Source organism: Meriones unguiculatus, chromosome 11 (genome assembly GCF_030254825.1).
Source record: "Meriones unguiculatus strain TT.TT164.6M chromosome 11, Bangor_MerUng_6.1, whole genome shotgun sequence".
Taxonomy (NCBI): domain Eukaryota; kingdom Metazoa; phylum Chordata; class Mammalia; order Rodentia; family Muridae; genus Meriones; species Meriones unguiculatus.
In genome coordinates this window covers 38,102,909-38,125,745 of record NC_083359.1, presented here as the reverse complement: position 1 = coordinate 38,125,745, position 22,837 = coordinate 38,102,909, and the positions used below count along the sequence as shown (strand labels likewise).

The 22,837-nt window shown below is 48.6% G+C and overlaps 1 protein-coding gene across 1 annotated transcript in view; it reads left to right on the top strand.

Annotated features, from left to right (window-relative positions):
• The first annotated feature begins 3,141 nt into the window (after nucleotides 1-3,141).
• LOC110556689 (uncharacterized) overlaps nucleotides 3,142-22,837 on the top strand; it is a 31,359-nt gene continuing 11,663 nt past the window's right edge. The window contains exons 1-2 of the mRNA XM_060363892.1: nucleotides 3,142-3,571; nucleotides 10,365-10,505. Coding sequence (XP_060219875.1) covers nucleotides 3,333-3,571; nucleotides 10,365-10,505 — 380 coding nt within the window. The 5' untranslated portion in view covers nucleotides 3,142-3,332. The remainder of the gene's footprint in view (nucleotides 3,572-10,364; nucleotides 10,506-22,837) is intronic.

Here is a 22,837-nt window from a genome sequence, read left to right as displayed (position 1 = left end):
ATCCGTCACTGAAATCCACAGTTCTCAAATCTACTCACACCAGCCTTTCTCAGACATAGGTGTCTCACGCTGGACCCCAGGAAACTGCAAATATCCTCTCACACTGTGTGCCGCTGCCCTCATTTGCCTGGCTTCTTCCTCCTGCAAAGGCTGTGCTTTGGTCCCTGCAGCATGGTCTTGGACAGTTGGCACAAGCTTCCCTTTCTGCCTCCCCAGAGCCATGTTCTCAGCCTCTCCCAGATGGTTCTGCTTTGCCCCCATCCAGGGTCCCCATCCTCAGAGCTGGAAAAGCCAGATCTTGAATAGCTGGTTGGTCTTGTCATCCCAGTGCCATCTTCTCTAAAGAACAGCCATGAGGTGGGGAGTTGGGGCACACAAGAGAAGAAGGGCCTCTTCCCTCACCTCCTCCAGCTCAGGGCTTCTCCCAGGTTGACTTCTCTCTGTCCTGAGGACAGATACTGTGGTTTGAATATGTGTTCCTCCCCACACACAAACACACTCGGGAGCCAGAAATGTAGTCACAGCAAACATTCATGTTGTCTGAAGGTGTTATCTTTGTGAGATGACTAGGATTAGGTAGGGTCATGAGGGTGGACCATGATGGCAGCGTGAAGGAAGACATACCTGGGTTGGCACACCTGTTCTAATTCATGTCACCACATCAGGAAGGCTTCCTAGATGTTAGGCAGGTGATGCTGCTGCTTCTAGATCTGCAACCCCAGAAGCATGAGCCAGACAAACTTTTCTTCTTTATAAATGGCCCAGTCTCAGGTATTTTCTCACATCAACAAGAAATGCACTAGGACAGTATATTATAGCCAAATAACAGCAACAAATCAACGAGCCCAACAGGGCCACTTGGAAAAAGAAGATCTACAAATAATACTATGGCATCAGTTGCCCTCCACAGTGCTTGGGACAGAGTAAAGGACCCCTGCTTAACAGTTGCCATCCTCCTGAAAAAAAAAAAAAATCAGAGTAGGAAACAGTGATTTCCCTGCGCATGTTCAGTGGTGATTATTCTCTATTAACTATCCATCCAGTTAGCTGTGGACGAGGCAAAAACACAGCATCCTAGCCATGCTTGGTGTCTACTTATAAGTCTGGTCCTGCTTCAGCCCCCTGCCCATCCCCCAACTGTTTCCCAGGACTGTTTCCTTCTCCCTTCCTGCCTAGAGACTGGGCGCTCCCCACATCAAACAACACATCAAAATGAATCTAAATTAAACAGCAGTAAAGTTCTACTTTTGTCTCTTCTAACAAACTATATAACATCTGGTGTGTGAACTAACTGACGGCTTGGCAGTGAGTTGTGAAAGAGGGCTCATAGCCCTTGACCCAGGTCACATGATAAGGAAATAGTTCCTGAGAGGAAGAACTGTCAGGTGCATGCTTGTTGTAATAGCTCCAAAGTGGCAGCCAAGAAATGAAATGACAGGGAAGGGTGAGGGAGACCGCAACACCTGGAAGCTGGATGATGTCATGCAGACATCAGAACTGATGAGAAAATTAGGCAGTAGCAAAAACAAGGGATGCTTGGAATGTGATGCTCCGATAAAAAGGCAGAGCACCAACTCCTCCTTCTGCAAGTTCTCGAAAACCCTCTTGACTTCTGTCAGCTGGATCCCATCTGTCTGCTCCTCCCTCCCGGTCTTTGTGATCCAGGCCTCTTCAGGCCTCACTGCTGCAGTCTTGTGAGATGGAACCCTTAGTACACAGAACTCACTAGTGGACATGTCCACATGTGGCTCTCTCTGTTCTCTGCTCTAAAGACTTGCTAAATTCAAGAGTCAATGACAGGAATTCAGCTACTGTTCACTGAACACAGCCTTGGTTGTGACAAGCATTGTTCTGCATGTACTATTTTGCATTAATTTATTCTGAAATAATATACACAATTGATAATATTGTTGTTCTGCTCATATACATGAAAGCTGGAGCCCAGGGGATTTGTCAACGGTTTAGGTTGGTCTAAGTTTATGCACTTGTTAAAAGGAAGTGAGGAGATGGGATCTGAATCCAAGTCTAATTGGGTTGAATTGCTTTGTTTCAAGCTCTCTCTCTCTCTCTCTCTCTCTCTCTCTCTCTCTCTCTCTCTGTGTGTGTGTGTGTGTGCCTGTAACAATGCTGAGAGGGAGAAAATATGGCAAAACAAAACTGGATATTTTTCTCTTGAAGTGAGTGGGAAAATTTCCCCCTTTTGTATTTCTTTAGCTGTTAAAGTATGCTGCAAAGAGGGATATCCAGCTAGATTCCAAGGCTTTCTGGGATTTCCAGTAGCCTTAAGTATCTTAAGGGGAGATAAGCCATATCAGTCATTTAATCCCCTTACTGTCTTCTTGTCGGGGCCCAAGAAGCCATGTTCATGGCAAAGCTTGCCCATGTTGTAGGAAACGGCTGCAGACCAGGCCCTTTGCACATGGCAACGACTCACTCATGTCTGTGGGAAGCCAGGCTACTGCTGCCTGAGGAGCTGGCTGAGGCGAGGCATGTGACCACAAATGGAGCACGTGCCATCACTATGGAAATCATGACTCTGAAGGCTGATGCCTAAATGAGTTGAAATGAAATGCAAAGAACACATCCATCACATAGGTTCACTGTAGTTCAGGTTTGCATCTCATTACTGTACCACTCTGCCTATGTATTATGAATTAATATGTTTAATAAATCCTGTAATTATCTTGTGAACAGTACACAATTATATTGCTTTGTATTTTGTTTTCTGTATTGAAAACAAGAATTTGGTAAATGTAAATGTTTAAAATTGATTTCAATTTTCCTAAACTTTGCTTTAGCATATTTTTTTTTTTAAAAGTCTTCTCTGAAAAAAAACTTCTCAAAACTTGAAGAACCCCAGGCCCTCAGATCCTGAGAAATGGAGAACCTGGATCCAAGCTGACCCAGGACACATGAGATGGATGCTACTCTTTATACAGAAAATAAAATGAAAAGAGGAAATCTGAAAGGAAGATGTAAGAAACAAAGCCTTGTTTCAAAGGCAGTGGGGAAGGAACTTCTATTTAAAAAGCAGCTTCTTCCCCAAACCCCACAGACATGATCATGGGATAAAAAGGGAGCTACATTTGCAAAGACAGAGAACATCCAGATATGTCAGGTAACGTCTATAAAAAGGGAGGCAGACTAGGAATGCGTTTGCCAACTTGAGGAAGCATTAACCTAATCTCTAAGAGAAGAGCCAGGGTTGCCCAGAATATGGCAGGAGTTAGGAGCAGCCAGTGGTTCTGTGGTGGGTGAGGAGCAGGAGGCAGTAGGGAGGGGGAAGGTGCCGCGGCAGCACCCACGGGACCATCACAGTCGCCACTGTAGCCATGAGCACCGCTGGCCACCGCTACTGCTGCCACTTCAGCCCTAATGGCTGCAGGTCCCACCGCTCTGCCTCCACCACCATCGCTGCCAACTTACCACCATCGCTGACACCAAATCTGCAACTGCCGCTGTCACCACCACCACATCTGTACCTCCATCATCAATACCAACAGCACCAGCATCACTTCTTCACTTTGCCGGTGAATCCAAGCGTGTGTCCCTCCTCTATCACAATAAGATCGTGAGTGCTTTTCCTCGGGGAAGGTGAATTAGTGGCACTAGGCGCCATGCTGGGTAGGGGCTATAAAGTACAAAGCTGCCTTTCACAGGAATACAGAGCGAATATGTCATCTGAGGTAGTGAGGAGCCTGAAGAACTCCTTGGTAAGGAAACTAACAAGAACAAACCTAGCTCGCCGTGGTTTAACCCAGTAGTGAGACTGGGCAGCCAACAAGCCCACTCAAGAGGCTGTAGACAGCCTCTCAGCTCTCACTTAGAAACTTCAACCTAAGTCAGTAGATAATCACAGCTTCCACCAGCACCACCACAACAATGAGGAAACAGATGCTGAACCCCGGAAACAGAGGATTCTGGGAACAAAAAAAAAACTCCCAAGGAAACAGCCAGCCAACCCGTTCAGGAATAGCAGAAGGCTGGCTGTCCATTTTAGTGCTTCAGTCTGATATGTGGCCTGGGGTTGTACCTCAGTGTTTAGGCCAAAGATATGGAACATTAAAGATAAGTCTTTGCTGTGTGGAGCTCTGGGCCTGCTATATTTTCATGACATTCTTGAATCTAAAAGGAAACTAATAATGTTTTTGTAGTAAGTGGTTGCTGGGGCCCTCTTTCAATTTATAGCAAAAAATCATCACCTGTGAGTGCACTTGTGCCTAAGTGACAGAATCGCACCCTGAATCACTCCAGACCGAAGAGCAACAGCGTGTGTGGGTGGGTGGGTGCGGTGTGGGCTGGGGAGAAATCTTGCTGCTGGCTTGGTTGCTGGGCTGCCTTTGTGCGTAGGAAGAACTCTTTGCAGAAAGGCAGAATTCCTCGGGTTCTGAGCAAGAGGGAACTTTAAAAACAGCTTGGGGAAGGGGGGAACCACCATATCCTTGCAAAATGCTAACTTGACTACTTTCCCCTTACCCGGTTGGGCAAAACCCTTGAGGGGAGTACAAGGTTAGCTATAACTTTTTTAGTTATTCATCTTGTAGACCAACGAATCATCTTCACTTACAACCTCAAGAAGACTCTCATTTCCATAATTACAATTTCCATTCTGAGTATCGGGAATGTGCAATGAAAGGGAAGGCCTGTATGATCCTGCCTACCACGTGGGTACAGGCTTAGGGGAAGAAGAGAGGGGCCCTTCTTCTCCTCTCTCAGTCCTCCAGGCTTCTCTGGTCCTCTGGGTAGTATAGCTGTGGTAGACATTGTACAGATTTTGCCCTTACCCTAAACGCAAGGAGAGGCTGTGTCAGCTCGGGTCAGAGAAGAGATGTGCTCTTACATTCTCAAAGGATCACATTGGTTGTTATTTGAGGCATAATAAATTGTCTAGAAGTGGGTTTAAGTCAAAAGCGGGGTAAATAATCATTAGGTACCAATTATAGCACAGGTTGGCTATCAGGGCTTGAAACAACATGGCAGTAGTAAGACTGGATAAATAGATTCTAGGTGTGGTATAAAGGCTGGCCAGGTGGGACTTGCTGGTGTGTTTAATGTGGAATGTGAGAATAATAGATGCTAAAAATGGTACAAAGGTTCTTGTTTGACCAGTGGGAATCTCAGTTGCTGGGAACAGCCTATTTATTTTGTATATGTTAGGCTCATCCATTAAAATGTTGAGTTCGACATCTCTGTGACAGGGCTGAGTAGGAGGAAGACACTGAGTCCAGGGTATAGACAGGACAGTTCTGGATGCATTTGTGGTAGGAGATGCCAGAAGTCTGGCTGAGGGCTCAAGAATGAGTAGAAATACAAAAGAGAGATGATACCGCTGCGGGTGCTGCAGGAAGTCGAGCAGGCAAGGGAAGGCCTGCAGAAGATGCCGAGAGGTTGATACTTGGGGTATGAAAAGAGAATCAAGTAAGTGGTGTCACTGGGGAGAGACGAAGGCAATGTTTTGCAGAAGAATGATCACTTGTGACAGCTGAGCTGTGCTCAGAAGGTCACTTCAGGGCTGGGGAAGGACATGGCCCACAGAGGACAAGATCAAGCGCAGGGCCTTCCTTTGGGAGTAGGAGCCGCCGGCTCTCTAAACCCCTGCTTGATACGGGTGTGCCAACAGTCGTCTGGTTAGTGCTAGAGATGACAACAGCAAAGGTTTCACCTCCGTCCTGTGTGTACCATGTGCATGTCCGGGGTTCTCATGAGCACCTCACATGGCATTCAACAGCCATCCCAAGAGACAGGAAGACTCACTCACATTCACGTGGGAATCCAGGATACAGCCTGGCTTCTCTCCCTGGAAGTCTGGGTCTTCCTTCCCTCTCTCCATCATTTCTTCTCTCTCTGTCTCTCTTTCCACCCCCTCTTCTCTTGTTCTCTCCTTTTTATATAAAGGAGGGTAAAAATAGCCTCGTGCGTTGCGTAGTCTGCCGTGATGGCTGTCTCAAAGTGCAGTTCAGTGCGCTGGTGCATACCCATGCCGTGCCCCGTCTTGCAGAACTTCCGCCTGCCGCCTTCAAGCTCCTCCTTGCTTTCGCTCCCTAACTCGGCAGCAGTTGCCATTCTGTTTTCTGTCTCTATGAATCTGGCTATTTTAGAGACTTCATTTAGGTAGAACAGCACACTTTTGTCTCTGTTTATTTTTAAGGGGAGGGCCTGTTGCACAGCCCACGCTGGTGTGGAACTTGCTGTGTAGACCAAGGTACCCTTGAACTCACCATTCTCCTGCCCCAGCCTCCCAAGTGCTTGGATTACAAGTACACACCACCATACCCATCTGTTATTTGTCTGTACACATTTGTATTTGGCTGATCTTAAGGCTCAGGTAGCCGGGGCCCAAATACCTTCCTGAATAACATCTTATCGTATGTAGCAGTCATTTCACATTCAGTTTGCTCACTCTTTATGGACACTGGGTACTTCTTGCTTTGAGCTCTTGGAAATAATGATGCTGTGAACATCTGTGTGGAACTATCCATTTGTGCACCCTCTTTTAAAGACTTTGTTGTCACACACTTTGTGCTCTGTCACTTTAGCCACCTGAACTTATTTTGCTTTTTATTGCTTTCAATTGACTTTCTGCCTATATTCTGTAGTCTTAAACATTTCTTAAGATGACATTTATTTATTTATTTATTTATTCATTCATTCATTCATTCATTCATTATTTTCTATTTGTTTGTTTTGAGACAAGGTTTTTCTGTATAGTTCCCACTGTCCTGGAACTCAATCTGTAAACCAAGATAAACTGGAACCCAGAGACCCACCTACCTCTGCCTCCCACATACTGGGATTAAAGGCATGAGCCACCACACCTGGCTAGATTTTTTAACTCACTATTATTTATGTGTATGAGTGTGAACCTGTGAGTATATGTGTCTCACATGTATGCAGTACCGTCTGAGGCCAGAAGAGCTTACAGGGTCCCCAAGGACAGGAGTTACAGGCAGTTGTGAGCCACCGTGAGGGTGCTGGAAGTGGTCCTGTGTAAGAGCAGGAGGGCGCTTATCTACTACACCATCATCTCTCCAGTCCCTGCCCTGCAGTCTGGTTGAGTACAGGAGCCATGCCCACGTATCTGATTGTTCTCACAACACTGTGACAGCGCAGAGTACAGTTCATGTAGCTGCTCAGTAAATATTTTTCATGAATGCCGGTATGCACAGGCCAGCAGGCCTAGCCGTCACCACCTGTGAACTGAAGATATGTCTTAAACCTTAGAATACTTACAGGCCTCCTTCCCAGGCATCACTTTAGTTTTCTTTATCAAGTTTACTACAAAGTTTACATACCAACACGTGCTCCACATGAGCATCACAAAGCAGCAGGAGCCAGAGAATGAGGTCAGATGGAAGGGAGGTCAGAAAGGATTCCCCAATAGCCTGCATGCAGCTTGCGGTCATGTGACGGTCAGGGTGCCTGAGATCAGGGGTAGGTCTCAGCCCAGAGAGAATGAACCTGTGCTCTTTGCTGCTGGGACCGCTGTGAAGACAAGCTTCTTCAGGAGAGGAAGCATGTGCTCCTGGGGCCGTGCTGCTGACCGGTGCAGGAGGTCAGCAGCAGAGCCCAGGACACTGAGGTTTGCCCTGTGTTGCTATCTGTGGTGGGGACAAGTCACTCTTTTGCTGGTTGTGCCCCACACTGCCTTCCCAACCAGTCTCCTAGATATTCTGTGTGTGTGTGTGTGTGTGTGTGTGTGTTCTAGTTTGTTTTTTGTTTTTTTTTTTCTTTGTTTGTTTTTTTCCTGCTGTGATTAAACCATCTGTTCAAAATCAACTTGGAGGAAAGGGTTTATTTGGATTCCCTTTCCAGGTCACAGCACATCATGAACAGAGGCAGAGCAGGAATTTAAGGCAGGAACTCGAAGCAGAAAGTAGGGAAGGGTGATTCTTACTGGCTCCGATCCTTGTGACACAGGCGCAGCTTCCTTACACAGCCCAGAACCACCTGCCTAGGTGGTACTGCCTGTGGTGGGTAGGTTCTGCCGTATCGACTAACGAGCAAGAGCACGTCTCACAAATGTGCTGGCAGGCCAGTCTGAGGAAGGCACGCCGTTGTTGTAGCGTGCAGGAGTGGAAGGCACTAACCACCACACTCGGTGGCCGAGGGCACTACATTGTTGGACTCCAGGACTCAGAACCGACTCCAAGTGGCAGCTGGCTGCTACCCCTCAACCCCAGAAAGAATCCAGTGCTTATCACTAGCCTAGGACAAAGGGAACAAAGATTCAGAGTCAAAGCCAGAGTTGGTGCCATTTTAACATTGATAAGTTGGACACGGTCAGATAAATAAAACACAAACTTCCCATCAGTGGATTTGGGGATTTTGCAAATGAATGCCTTTAACATTCCACATGGTACTTGGCAGGTAGGAAATGCCTGCAAATGTGGCCACCTCCTGTATAGGTTACCACACAAAGTCCCCATGGAGAATCTAATCTATGCCCTGCTTACTCAGCTGAGGGATGTACAAGCGGAGAAGGTGGGTGGGAGAATGACAAAGGCGGTTCTGCTTACTGAGCCTTCAGGACACCATTTCCACTTCTTCTCAGTATTGTATACCTGTTTTCTCATGGGCTCTTCACTGTGGTCCCACGATAACACTGGTTTTGTGACGCTCAGCTTACAGATGAGAAGCCAGAGGCTCCGAGAATAATAGGCCACATGTCAGGCACATAGCAGAACTCTTTTGGGTCTCAGCCCAGGGGCATTCAACTCCGCTCTAACACTGTAGAAGGCCCGAGGAGGCTGCCAGGAGGCTGAGCAAGGCACAGTCACAATGGACCAAAATCCCTGGAGAAGAGAAAGGGTGATGTAAGTTCTGGAAGCACAAACTGGCATTGAAAAGAGGAAGTTTGAGGGCCAAAGTTAAGAAGACAAGCAGGGAGCCAGTCACAGGATCTGAGAAGCTGCGTGGAGGAGCTTATGTTTTAAACAGGAAAGCAAGATGGTCAGACCTGAGCCCGTGCAAGTCATTCTGAAATGGTGTTCAAAGAAGCTTCATTTGTAGCAGTGTGGAGCTTCACACTGACCACATCCATATCTGGGGTGGTGGTGATGGTGGGAACCAGTGGGATTGCCCATGATGCTGCAGGGTCTCTCAGGGGAGAGGTGGTGGATGGTGTCGTTATCAGGAGTACATGCCTACAAGTTTCAGAAAGACCTGCAAGGCCTTCCTCCATTCTGTGTGCTTCCTGTGCTGTCTTTCCTTCAGTTTTAACAATGTTTTAGCCTTCTAGAAGGTTCTTAGTACAGGCTGCCTCCAGGAAAGAGAGAGAAAGCCATATGCTTTCTTATGCAACAGAGGGGGATTTCCCTAGGACTGGGAAGAGGGTGGGGAGGGGGCCTGGCAGAATGCAGCAGAAGTGGCCAAGTGCTGCATCTAACTCAGCCTCAATCCAGCTTAGCTGTACAGGTGCCAATGACCGGCTAAGGGGCCCTGTAGGAGGGACCAGGTGCTCAGCGGCACTCAGCTGAGGGGAGCAGTGGAGTGCAGATGCATCTCAGGGGTAGATGCCAGGCAGTTTATTGTCCTAAAGAAGGCCCTCCCTGCCTCTCCCCCTTGGAAGGGCATGCCTGGCCCTCAGCAGGACTGTCACTCAGGGTCACATTTATTTTGAACTCCAGGAAATGAAGTAAACGTGACATCTCTGAGACAGTTGAGTTTGTAGAGTAGGTTTGTGGCTTTATGTAGCGCTTGCTACAACAGCTTAAAAGTGAGGAAAAGTCACGTGACAGTGGAACAGCCCCAAGGTTGCAAAGCACCTCAGGTGACAGGAAGGTGACAGGCTTCAGAGAAGACAAAGGCAGCTCTCCTCACTCTGTGGCTCCAAACTATTTCCCGGTTCTCTCTGCGGACTGCACCACCCTACAGACCCCCTGGCCCCTTCCAGTAAGGAGACAACCTGGAGCTGAGTGTTGTACGGCTCAGAACTCTCTCAGCCCTCTGCTGCCTCCCTGGAGGAAGCAAAGCGAAGGACAAAAGATGAGACCCATCCCATCGCTAAAACAGTCACTGCCCTGACCAGGGGACCGTCCTGATCCAGAACCCTCCTTCCCCAGTGAGTAGGTCCATATCACCAAGAGACCCAGACTGCAGACTTCAAGCTGACACAGATGACAGATGGAAGCCTGGCCGGAGCCTAAACCCATGTTAGCTTTATTTGCATCTTACATTCATCTGTGTATCAGCTCTAGGAAACCTTTCCTAGTCTGTGGAGCATAGCATTTCCACCAGCAATTCACAGTGCACTCTCTTTACGGGGACTTGCAGTCATCTTGTGTAAATATGGACATACCACATAGGTAATAAAGTATCCTAATTTTTGTTCTTGTTTTGCTTTGTTTTGTTTTGTTTTCTTGAAGAACTGAGTTGTGGCATACCAGCTGCATGAGACGATCTGACGTGGATCTCCTAACTGCTGTTTCTTCATCTACATTAGAGCACTGGCCAGACCTGACAGCTCAGAATGACGTAAGTGAGGCTGGATCGAAACAGCCAGGAAAGTAAGTGGTCAGCAGGAGTGAGTGCTTGTGACAGCCTGTCAACAGGGGCTAATGCTGTCTCATTGTTCTGGTGTCCTGGCTTAAATTCTCCAAAGGATCCGTCTCATTGGCTGTGGAATGTGTTCCTCCAGGATCCACCATCTCCCAGAATTAGGTGGGCTAGAGGAAGGCTCTTAGGAAACAATAGGACTACACAAACCACCATGGCGCTGTTGAGAGAGCAGAGGTGACAGCCAAGAGAGTAGGAGGCCTGTGCTCAATCCAGGGTCTGGAATAAACAGAAAGAGAATTCTAGGTCTCAGAAACTGCAGAGGCATCTTTACACATTTAAAGAAACATAATGTCTGACGTAGATCATCAGTGAGTTAGAAGTGTGCTTGCTTTCTCCCTACCCCTATGTGCTACCCAAAGGGACAGGAGGCCTACTGGGTGGGAAAGGATACCCTTGACACACTAGCCTGCCTACCTCCCAGGCCTTTCCTCCAGGCCTATGACATACTTCACCCTGTAAATACTCTGGAATCCCAGGCTGCAGGAAGCGCTGGCCTCCTGGCCTTTCCCACACAGCCCAGCCACCTGTGCAAGCAGGCTGCACCCACTCTTTCCAGCCCAGCCGGTCTGCTGGCCACAGGAATTCCCCCTCCTTACCTCTGTGCCTGCAGTTCTCCTGACGGAGGCCTTTCACCAGAGACCCCCCCCACACACCACCAATGCCCCTCCTGCCTCCCATGGTCTGAATCTTTTTAGGCCACCAAAGGCTGAGGCCAAATGAGACTGTGGAACGTGTAGAAGAGGCCCTGAGCAGAAGCAAACATGTAGACTCTATCTGCAGAGCAAAGCCTCTGTGGTCCTTTGACCTCTCAGAGTTCCCTATAGGACAGGTCAGAGGAGGATTCTGGAATGTGGTTTACAAGATGGCAATCTGAGGGTCAGAGAGGCAGGTGACTGGCTTTAGGCCACTTGGCAGATGGAGAGACTCCTTTCTTGACAGCCCCTTCCTCCTCTGTTGTGCAGGGGACATCAATCCAGTCGGCTCTGGGCTCCCAACATGCCCGCTTTGTATGGCTGCCCAGCCTTTGCTCAGCGAAACAGCCCCTGCCTGAATGCTCTTCCCCGACAGAGCTCCCTCTACTCAGCCCCACGCAGCGCTCACCTTCTCTCACATTTCCCCATCTACCCCATTTTCCTGCAGTGTGAACATATCACCCAAAGACTCTTCCTATATGAAGTGCTGTTCAATACCTTTGCCAGTAAGAATCTAAGACTCTGCTATGGTGCCAGCAACTTTTAAGTCTAAGTGAGAGAGTGAATATGTAAACGGGTCTCTTTGCTGAACTTTTGATGTGGCAGATAGGATTCATCTGGGTGGGAAGACCCACGTAGGTCCCCACGCAAAGCTAACCAGGTGGCTCCAAGTGCTCACTGACAGGAGCAACCTGAAGCAACGCTGCCCTCCATGCTCCACCTGCGTAGCTGCTCCCCCTGATCAGGCCAAATGCCTTCACAAAGGCCCCAGTGGCCTGACGCCAGAGGACTGCCCACTGGCCTCTAAAAAGAGCAAAGTCTGCCTCCCTCCTGCTCTGCCAGCTTAGCTGCGTTTGCACCACCCGCCCGGACTCCCAAGCCTGCAGTGTGGGGAAGAAAAAGAAGAGGGAAATCAGGTCAAACCAGATGGCAAAGCAGTTCTCTTGGTCAGCACTGAGAGCTGGAGGGCTGGCAGCAGGAAGCGCTGCTGCCAAGCCAGGCAGAGTGGCTGCTGGGTAAGGCGCAGCCCTGACTTGGGGATTCCAGCCCTGGCCTGTGTGTTGTGACTCAATCAGCAGACAAAAGCAAGCCCTGCATGACTTGTGTTGGAGGGTGAGCCTGTTTGTGCTTTATATAACATATGTGTATATGGTTGGCCTTCGTTCCACTGTGGATTCAACCAACCACAGACCGAAATGCTGTGGAAACCCAGACTTGAATCTTCATTTAGCACAGACAGTCTTTTTCTCTGTCTCTTTCCTTAAACAATCTCCTGCAACTGTTTGTGTGGTGTTTACCTTGTGTTCCATGATAAGTGATGTGGACATTCCTGTCAGTGTATAAGAGGATGGGCTTCACAAGTTCTATGCGAAGCAAAGAGCACTTTATAGAAGGGACTTCCTCTGTTTCCCTCCCCTCCTCAGGACTGTCTGTCCTCTCCAGGGCTGTCTCTGAGCCCTGCAAGACTCATAGTTCCCCATCACCCTTTCCCTATGCAACTTAGTCAGGAGCCCTCTGCCTTCACAACTTCATAATTTCCTTATTTTCTCTTAGGATCTCAATGAGGAATCTGGCTGTATACAGGGCTAGCCTGCCTGACAGATTAGGCCTGTCTTGCTAGGCAGGCCTAGTCAGGGTTTGCTTGCTTTTATGATCACAGGTCACAGATGGAAGAAATCTAAGGTGGGTGAGAATGTTCCCTTCTCAGTCACAGACATATTGTCTAGTTCTGAGAATCGCTATGATGGGGTGGCCTAGAAACCAAGACTAGTGGCTGATACCCACTGGCCATGACCAGACTTAGCAGTTTGAGCCCAAGTTTCAAAGTAGTATCCAGATGTGAAGCCCAAAGAGGCTTGGACACTTACTTCAGATTGCACCTGAAATAGTGAAGCCAAGAACCTGCTCACTTTCTCCTGACATCCCATTCAGTACCTTCTGGCCAAGGTCAGTGGGGCTCTGTCCCTGGGCCCTGCATCCCAGAAGTCCCAGATCAAACCCATCCAATGTCAGATGTAAAGAGTCTTAAGGATGAAGGGATGTACCCAATGTGTGGCACACACTTTCCTCCAGGGAGCTCTGGGAGCCCTGGGGCTCCATAGCTTATCCTTAGCTATGATGCTAAGCCTTCCTCCTAGGCTCCCCCAGTGGGAGCCACATGGCCAGGGGATGCCCTAGGTGCAGGCTCTGACTGAGGGCAATTGCTCTCTAGAATGTACACAGAGCTGTAATGAGGGTTTGGTGTCTAGCTCTTTCCCCGTGCCCCAGTATAGGTTCTGGGGAATACAGAAGTAGCTGTCCTCTACTGGCTTGGCACCCAGAGAGCTAAGCAGCCCCACCCAGCCTCTGGGTCCTCGAGAGGATCTGTGGAGGAGCTAGGAAGAATGACATCTTCTAGTCTACATTTACTGCCATTGGCACCGTGGCTCATGCTACCACTGTCTGCTTCCTGGGAGACACACATGGCCCCAGCAGAGGCAATGGAGAGGGGGACCTTGTAGGTCTGGCAGAGCATCATTTGGGCTAAGCATGCCATCTCATAGCAGAGCTGTGCTCACCCTAGACGTGAGGCACATGACCTTTATAAAAAGATATATTTTTAGTGTGTCTACAACTAGTGTATGTGTATTCCTGTTACCCATGGAGCCCAGAATAAGGTGTCAGATACCCTGGAAGTGAGTTACAGATGGTTGTGAGTCTCCATCTGGGTGCTGGGAACTGACTGCAGGTCCTCTGCAAGAGTAACAAGTGCTCTTAACCACTGAGCCATCTCTTCATCCTCAGGCCATACCACTTTTGAAGCTGACAATGAAAACTCCAACAAAGGTCACCAAGCGAGGAATCTGTGAACAAGTGGCTTTCTCTTTCTCCTGATGATAAGTTTGAAGTGTCAAATGAAGGAGGAAAAGAATGACGTTTTGAACTTGGGGTGGGCATGGCAGGGATCTCTGGTACCTGCAGCATCCCTTGCTGAACACTCCCCCAGCCACTTTGCCGTGCATAGCTTGGGTGTGCAGCGTATGTGTCTGTCCACCGACTACTGCTATAGTCCAAGCATCTACCACCATCTTAGCTTCTCAGACAAGACCTTGGCTTAACAGTCACAGAAGTACATTCAAGTTATGATTCTTTCCTAGAAAGTCAGGCTCTCTTCACTTCTCCCAGGAGGCCAGAGTCCTCCTGGAGGCCATTTCTGAGGGAAGGGGGGCCTCATTCGATACACTCCATTTTAGAGAAAAAGAGCTGATGCAGACGACTCTCTCAGACTGCAACATAGTCCTGTTTGGAACTTGTGAACAGTGGTCTTATCTGTTTCTTCAGCTTCCTCTCCTCACACCAGTCTCTGCCTTTTGAACAACCTCTCTATCTTTTGAACAGCTGCTACTTGCAAACACCACCCTTTTCCTTTTTCTCTCAGCCCTTCTTCCCATTAAGGCCACTCAGTCGTGGCTCTCTGGTCTCATGTTCATCTCGAAGATGTCTCTAGCTTTCTCCTGCAAAAGGATTTTGTCAGCTCTGGGCTGACCTCTGTACTAACTCTCAGCACAGATTGCGTTGGGCTGAACTTTCTTCCCATTGCTGAGCAAGTGTATGGTTCAGACCATCAGAGCTCAGATGAATCCAGGAAAAGGCCTGCTGAGAGCAGAGTCTCCTCCAAGGCATAGTCTTCAATTGTGACCACCCTAGGTCCTTCCATACCCCAGTAAGACCCCTGTGGGTGTTGAGACATGTTGAACATGGTCAGAGAGGATTCTGCTGACATCCTGGATTCAGCCTCAGGAGCCGGGCTGGGGTCTTTGCCAAGCTGTCCTGGTCTTTCCCCTGCCTGAGTGGGGGAGGGAAGTGGGGAGACAGCAACACTGCTGGCTGAAACTCCCATCGTAAGCACAAGGTGGCCTTTGACATTTTCTCAACAGTCACCACTCGTCCCTGGGCAGAGGAGGACTAGGAAAAGGAAGGGCTGCAGAGAGGCTAGAGAGCCTCTCCAGGGCCTGGTGGAGACCAGGGCAAGTGGTATTTCTAAGCAGAAGCTGGCCAGCCCCAGGGACACAGGGCAGTGGGAAGCAGAGGGAAGCTTGTTACAAAACCAAACATCACTGCTGAGTCACATCCATGTGGCATAAGGAGCCCCAACTGAGGCTGCAGCTCAGAATGGCTGCTTGGTGCTGCTTGGTGCTGACTGCCCTGATGTCCCAGCCTTCAGCAGCAGAGCTGGGGCAGCCACTCCATCATTTGCAGGGCATGCTTGGGGTTCTTATTTCCAGCACTCCACAGTTGATTTGAGTGGCACACCCGTTTTCCCTAGAGCATCCCTTCCCCACTCCCGCTCATTTGTGCTGAGGAGGAGGAGGAGGAGGAGGGGGGGGGAGGAGGAGGAGGAGGAGGAGGAGGAGGGTGTGTCTTTCCTTCCCTCTGAGCCAGGATTAGATGGTCACATGGCCCAGGCTTGGCCAGTCAGTTTTTGATGGCCTCTAGAACAGGAACATTCTGGAAATAGCCTTCCAGGCTGTCAGGAAGGATACTTTTTGCATTCCTACAAGAAACCTACTAGGCCTGGGTGGCTGGGGCCAGGATACATGTGTGTAGTGCCTATCTGAGGATGGGACTACCCCATGGGCGGGCAGGGTGACAAGGCCATGAGCCTCTGACCTTCCCAGCTGCGGGGATGATGATTTCTCTGCTTAAACAACATTTCAGGTTGAGTTTCTGTCATTTTGAAACATAAGATTTTTGCCTATGCTGCCATTGTCCCTTCTTCTACATTTTCCCTTTGTTTGAGGCTTACTACTGCCTGGCTGTCACCTGCCTGGCCCTATTGTACCAGATCATGACTGCCAACAGCACAGAACGGAGATGCTGGTGGACTAACTGCCATGTGCTTGTGATTTATAGCCTTCACAATGGCCTTGCAAGTTGCTAATCACCACCACTGAAGAAGAGGCTGAGGGTCATGGAGACAGGGACTCCAGCTTGGTCAGTAAGTCACAGAGCTGAGGTGCTGCTCAGAACTTTTGGCTCTCTCTTCAGGCTTCTCTGAGAGTTGCCACCAACTAAACTTGCTCCTCACATGTCACACACAGCCTGGGCTTCATGGGGATATTTTATGTCTGACTCTCCTTTGGTTTACTGTCTTTCTCCATCCTTGTCTTTCCTTGTCCTCGCTCCTTGCTGTCACTCAACACAGCGGCTGCACTCCCACTACTCAGGCTTGGCCAGCAGCCGTGGCTGGGCCTCTCTTGGGCAGGACAACCACCTGATCAGGTTGCCTTGGGCCACTGGCCCTGTCCTTTATCTTGGTTAGTCTCAACTAGATGGATGGACAGGAGCAGGGCAGTGATGCCCCAGGGGAATCCACGGGGCTGAGCCCAGGAAGAGTTCCCCTCAGCCCTCACCTGGGTCCCTCGCAGACTCAACAGTCTCTTGTGTGGCTCCCAGTGTGGTGCGCCCCAGGCCCAGTGCTGGAAGGATATTTCGAGACTGAGCACGGCCCTGTCCAGGCGGTGATGAGAGCTCTGCAATCAAGTGGATTCCAGGTACACCCCCAGAATGCATGGGGCCTTGCACAGCCAGAGAAATAGGGAGCACAGTGAGAGATCTCTACTTTCCATTGAGGTGCTGAACAAGGCCTGAGGGTGAGGGTGATATTAAGGATGAAACATGGGAACTGGGCCCCAAAGAGTGTGGGTTTCTATAGGACGAGACGGTGGGAACATCTTCTCTGGTGGAGGGAACAGCGTGGCAGAGTGGGAAGAGAGTATGACTTAGCAACAACACAACATGGGGGTGGGAGGAAAGGAGGAGCTTAAAGGAGAAGAGAAATAGAAAAGCCATCTCTGTGAGCCTTTCTGGCTAGTCAGGGGAAATTACTACTTCTTGGTCCAAGGCTTTCCTTGGAAGCAGAAGGGTTAATTCAGAAGAAGATGGAGAAATGCTCCAGGACTTGAATGTGCAGGGAAGAGAGGGCTACCTAAGGTTGGAAGAGGGGGAACAGCTTAACAAAGGGGCAGGTCAGCAGCCGAACCAATAAAACAAGTCTTGCCTCATACTGAACCTTGGAATCCAGGGATCAGGCTGGCTGGGGAGACACGCAGGAGGAAGAGGACAGTAAAATGGGCAGGAGGCCATGGGCATGCTGGGAAACTAGCCTCAGTCCAGATACTAGCCCCAGTCCAGGGACTTAGAGTTGCTTCCTGGAGGAGGAGACACTACAACTAGGCTTTAAAGGATAAGTAGGAGTTTGCTACCTAGAGACAGAGATGAGATGCTCTAAGAACCACCCCACCCCCTCTCACTTAGCCTGAGCACACTGTAACAGCTCGCCCAGGGCCCTGTGTTCTGCCTGGCGCCGCAGAGAGTCTCATTTGTCTTATTAGGTCATCTGCTGTACACCAGAACCTAGTCCCTGCTTCCATTTTCTGTTCTGAAAGTATTCAACGGAAAATCTCAGACACAAACAAGTGCTAAGTTTTAAATAGCCTGTGTGACAGCACATTGTTATGGTGATTCTGCTTTGTTACTGGTTGTCCTTAATCTCTAATTAAAGTTCATTGCAGATCTGTCAGGGGTGGCATTGGTGCTGCCTGCAGGTTCATCCAGCAGGATCTTAGAATTATCTTCATGGAAGGGGGCGGGGAGTTGGCTACACTGCCTCAAGAGTTTCTGGCATAGAGTTTGTCCTCAGAATGTATGTAAGAGGGCTCAAGGTCAGACTCAGTGGAGGGAGCCATGAGCAGAAGCACTGACTGGGGTGCCAGGTAGAAGGCAGGGCCAAGGAATGACCTGGGGTGTCCTTCTGAGTGGTCTTGACCTCTTTTTCAAGAGAAGTCGTGTGATGAAATGCATGGCTCTTTATTTATTTGACAAATATTTATCAAGCGCTTACTGTGCATCAAGGGGACTCCTCTTGGTCTGCCTTTCTGTAGTAAAACAGAGGCTAACCTGTAGGCAATTAAAGAGACACCTCAGCCAGCAATGAAGCCTTAGACAGTTTTTAAAAAGCAAGAGCAGGTAAGAGGCTTGGGCACCATGGTGGGAGGAGGGTAAGGCCAGTGAGATGAGAGCAGGCCGGATAAGCCACTCTCCAGAAGCAGAGTGCCCAACTGCAGCTGGCATGCCAGACTACCTTTGTCTTACCCTAGGAGCCTGAGAAGTATCAGCCGCTTCCTGGGAGTTGATCCCTGGTGATGTCAGGAAACTAGGGCCTTCCATTTCCTTGTTCCTCCTCTTGTCATTTTAGTGAAGAAAAAGAATCACGCACTTCATACTGCCTTAAAAGCGTATGTCTATACTTAGCAGTGACATACTGTGTATTTCAAAATAGCTAGTGGAGGGTGAGGATTTTGAATGCTCGCATCACAAATGATAAATGTTTGAAGTGATGAATATGCTAAGTGTTCAAAGTAGATGATGGCCTGTTTACAACATGTATAGGAGTCTCACATAATGCCTCATAACCAAGGACAGTGATGCCAGTGAGAACCCCTGGAGATCAGGCCTCCCTAACACACAAGTTTCTCCTCCCAGGAAAATGTAGTATTTTGATGCTCACAAACACGATCTTTGTGCATATGTTTTTCCTGTGGTAGCAAGGGGGGAGAAGATCTGCTGTGGTTCGACTGTGTCTTTCAAAAGTTCATGTTTAGGAATCTTAGTTCCCGTTGTGACACTGTAGGGGTCAGAACCTACTGGAGTGGTTTAGGTCACAGTATGTTTCTACAGAACCAATGTTGTTCTCGGTTCCTGTGCTTGCTTTCCTTTGACTCTTTCTGTTTGTTTGTTTGTTCTTGACACAGGATCTTATTATGTAGCCTGGGAAAACCTCCTGCCTCCGCCTCCCAAGTGCTGGGATTACATGAGTCACAGTTTCCAGCTGTGAACTGGTTTAGTTCTCCATGGAGCGGCGTATTAGGAATTGTATCTTTCCCTCACATGTTTTTGTTGTTGTTGTTTGTTTGTTCCTCTTATGCATGGGTTTGCTCTCCGTGTTGCTTTCGGCTACATTATCAATCAGCTTGGGAGCCTCAGCACAAGTCATGTACATGGCATCACCACACTGAGACATTCTGGCCTTCAGAACAGCAAATCGAATGACTTCTGTACCTTTGTGTGAGTGGAGGTGTGAAGATACTGGCTGTCCTGCACCATCACTCCCTACTTTCTCCCCTTGAGACAGTTCTCTTGCTGAACATTGCTGCTCATCAGTTTTCCACAGTAGAAACGGGTATTCAAAGCTAGAAATGGCCACAAGAGTATACCTCTTCTCCTCCCTCTCCTATGAAGAAAGACCAAGTTTAGGTCAAACTTTGGGCTTCCTAAATTTCATCTCATGAGAGATTTGGAACAAGGATGAAGACATCATTTGGTTAATGATCACTCTGGGACAGTGTTGAAGGTAAGTGTGTGAAGAGGAAACCAGAAGTGGGAAAGCTGGCAAGAACCAGCCACATGATCCTGAGAGAGACAGTGTCTTAGTGAGCTTCAGTTGTCTTACTTTTCTGGAGCTGTGAAAAGACTCCATGACTAAGGCAACTTATAGAAGAAAGAGTTTATTGGGCGCTTACAGTTTCAGAGGGTTAGAGAGTCCATGACCATCATGGCGGGGAGCATGGCAGCAATCAAGTGTGGTGTTGGAGCAGTGGCTGAGAGTTACATCTTGATAAACAAGAGGCAGAGAGATAACTAAGTAGAAATTGTGGGGGCTTTTGAAGTCTCAAACCCCACCCCAGTGACATACCTCCTCCAACAAAACCACACCTCCTAATTCTTCCCAAGAGTTCTACTGACTGGGAATTAAGCATTCAAATATATGAGCCCATTGTGGCCTTTCTCACTCAAACCATCATAGTTATCAGTTTAACACAGCTAGGGAGATAGAGCATCAACTGAGGAATTACCTCCATCAGATTGGCCTGTGGGCACTTTTCTTAACTGCTAATTGACATAGGAAGGCCCAGCCCACTGTGGGTAGTGCCATCCCTAGGCAGGCAGTCTTTGGCTATATGAGGAAGGTAGCTAAAAGTGGACATGCTTGTTGGCTTGCTCCATGGTCTCTGCTTCAGTATCTGCCTCTGGGTTCCTGCCTTGAGGTCCTGCCTTGGAGACAGACTGTAAACTAAAAGTCACATAAATTCCCTTCCTCCAAGTCAGTGTTTTATCACAGCACCAGAAAGCAAACTAGGGCAGATGTCAAGCTCTGTAGAGCAAATTATAGGGATGGGAAGAGGGGACAGCTTAGAGAATTATCAGGGAGAATTATGAAAGAACGAGAAGTCAGTGAAGAACCAAATGAGGGGCCAGCTAGACTGTGGGGCCTGAAAACAGTTGTCAGAACTGGCATACCAGGTCCTCCAAAGCTGCCAACCAGGTGAGTCCAAGATGAATCCTAGGGTTTTCTGGGTGCTAAGACATTCCAGCAGCCCTCCTCAAATTGTTGGTGACGCCCTCACCATAGACTCCACACACTCGCTGAGTGTTATGCCTTATGATCCATTGGGGTTTTGATGTGGTTTGTCCTCCAGGACTTCATGTCTTGGGGACTTGGTTCATAAGCTGAGGGTTGGGACCCTGTGGGAGGTCACTAGGGACAGGACATTCTGGAGGGGGTTGAAGTAGTTCTTGTGTGAGCAAGCTGATTTACAAGAGTCCCTCTCTGGCTTCATTGTGTCTTGCTCTTCCTCATATGCATTTCTGCAACTGTGTCACCTTATACCACAAGGTAAAGAAGGAAGCCAGGGGTACTCGCCAGAGCTCCCATGCCTTTGGGCTTTCAGCCTCTCAAACCACTTGGTATATGGACATCCTCTTTTTATTTAAAAGTTATCCAGCCTCAGGTATTTTATCTTAGCAACAGAACACTGACTAACACAAGAGCCACCGAACAAGTATTAGGATGAAAAAGCACAACCTCTCATCTGTGGAGAGTTTGGGAGAGCGGTCAAAGCCATGTAAGCCTTGGGCTCTTGTCACTGAGAACTTGTGACTTGTCAGTGGTTATTGGAAATCCTGTTTGGCTTTGGTATAAATTGCTGTAAACAAAGCAGGGCCATGACTATGTCTCAGCAAGGAAGGAAAGTTGATTAGCTCCAGAAAGGCTCCCTTCTAATAGACTGTGAATGCATACTTATTTATGGGTTTTTGTTTGTTGTTTGTTTTTGTTTGAGACAAGGCCTCATGAGACAGGCCAGCTTGCAGTCACCATGTACACAGGAGTCTGACGATCATGATCTTTCTGCCTCCAATTTTCAAATGCTGGGATCACAGATGTGAGCCACTGTGCCTGGCATACATTGTTTTTGTTTATGTTGTTAATTAGACTGGTTTCAGTTCATCCAGTGTTCCAACTTTTTGAAAGCCAGGCACTATTCTGAGATCTGGAGAACAAAACAGACTCAAGTCCCTCCACTTACAGATTTCATATTTTGGTAGACAGAGACGCTTCAAATCCAAAGAGGGAACATACCTGGTACTTAGGTCAACTGGCCGTCATGGTTTTCTCATGTCAAGCAAGCCTCAAGGAACAGGTTACAGCAAAATGTGCATCTCAGACCCATTAACAAGTTAGGCTTCTTATTTATCCAGGAGGAGTGGATAATGTCACGGAGGCTTGCTCTAGACATGTGCCAGGCAGCCAAGCAGCATGCAGATATTGGGGCATCCTAACGATGAAGCAACAGACAGAAGGCCCAAGTACTCTACTCCCTGGCTGAGGTGCTCCATTCCTCTGTCATACCACAAGAATGTGTGTTTGTCACAGGTACCATGAGCATCTAGTGGCAAAGATGCTACATGTATAGGGTCTAGATGGAGGAAAAAGCACACTGATTGGTTTCCTTGCCCCACGCTCAGCATGCTTGAAGGGTTATTTGCAAATAAAGTTATAGGACACCGAACTAAATGTTAGTGCAGTATTTGTGACATATTTGTAGCAAAAACAAAAACAATTTGCCCGAAATTCAGATTTACCAGAGTATTTTGTGTTTTGCCCAGTAGCCCTAACTGTGCAAGCCACAGAGGCAGGTGATCTGTGTTCCCACTAGTGCCCTTCTCCCCCTCACTGGTGCACAGGGGGATGTGCTTCCTGGATCTCTCCTTCAAAGTGTGGAGCACACAGACTCTGGGAGAGCCCAGGAAAGGGGAGAAAGCAACCTCTGCAAAGAGTGTGTGGCAGGGTTTTCAGTGGAGAGCTGGCCCAAGAGAGCTCCAGTTCTTCCTTCCCATTGTCACCCAGCCAACAGGGCTAGAAGTACAGGTAGCCCTCTGGAGCTGTGTGCTGAGTCATGGGGCCTGGAGGAAGGCAAGAGCATTGTGACTCTGAAGCAGCAGAGAGGCATTTCCCTGGAGATGGCCGTGGGCACTAGAAATAGAAACCTCTCCTCTGCCGTAGCACTTGGAGGCTGGCGTCTCCAATCAGCCTTGATCTAGTGACCACAAGGCCTCGGTTCAACCCTGAAAGGCTCCGAAAGAAGGCTGATCCCTGGAAGGCAAAGCTGCCTCCTTTTATACAAAAGAGAATTGTTACAGTTTGTAGTTTGTGTGATAGCAGATCCTGTCTGCACCCCAGCTCCCTTCTTGCACCTCCACCCTCCCTC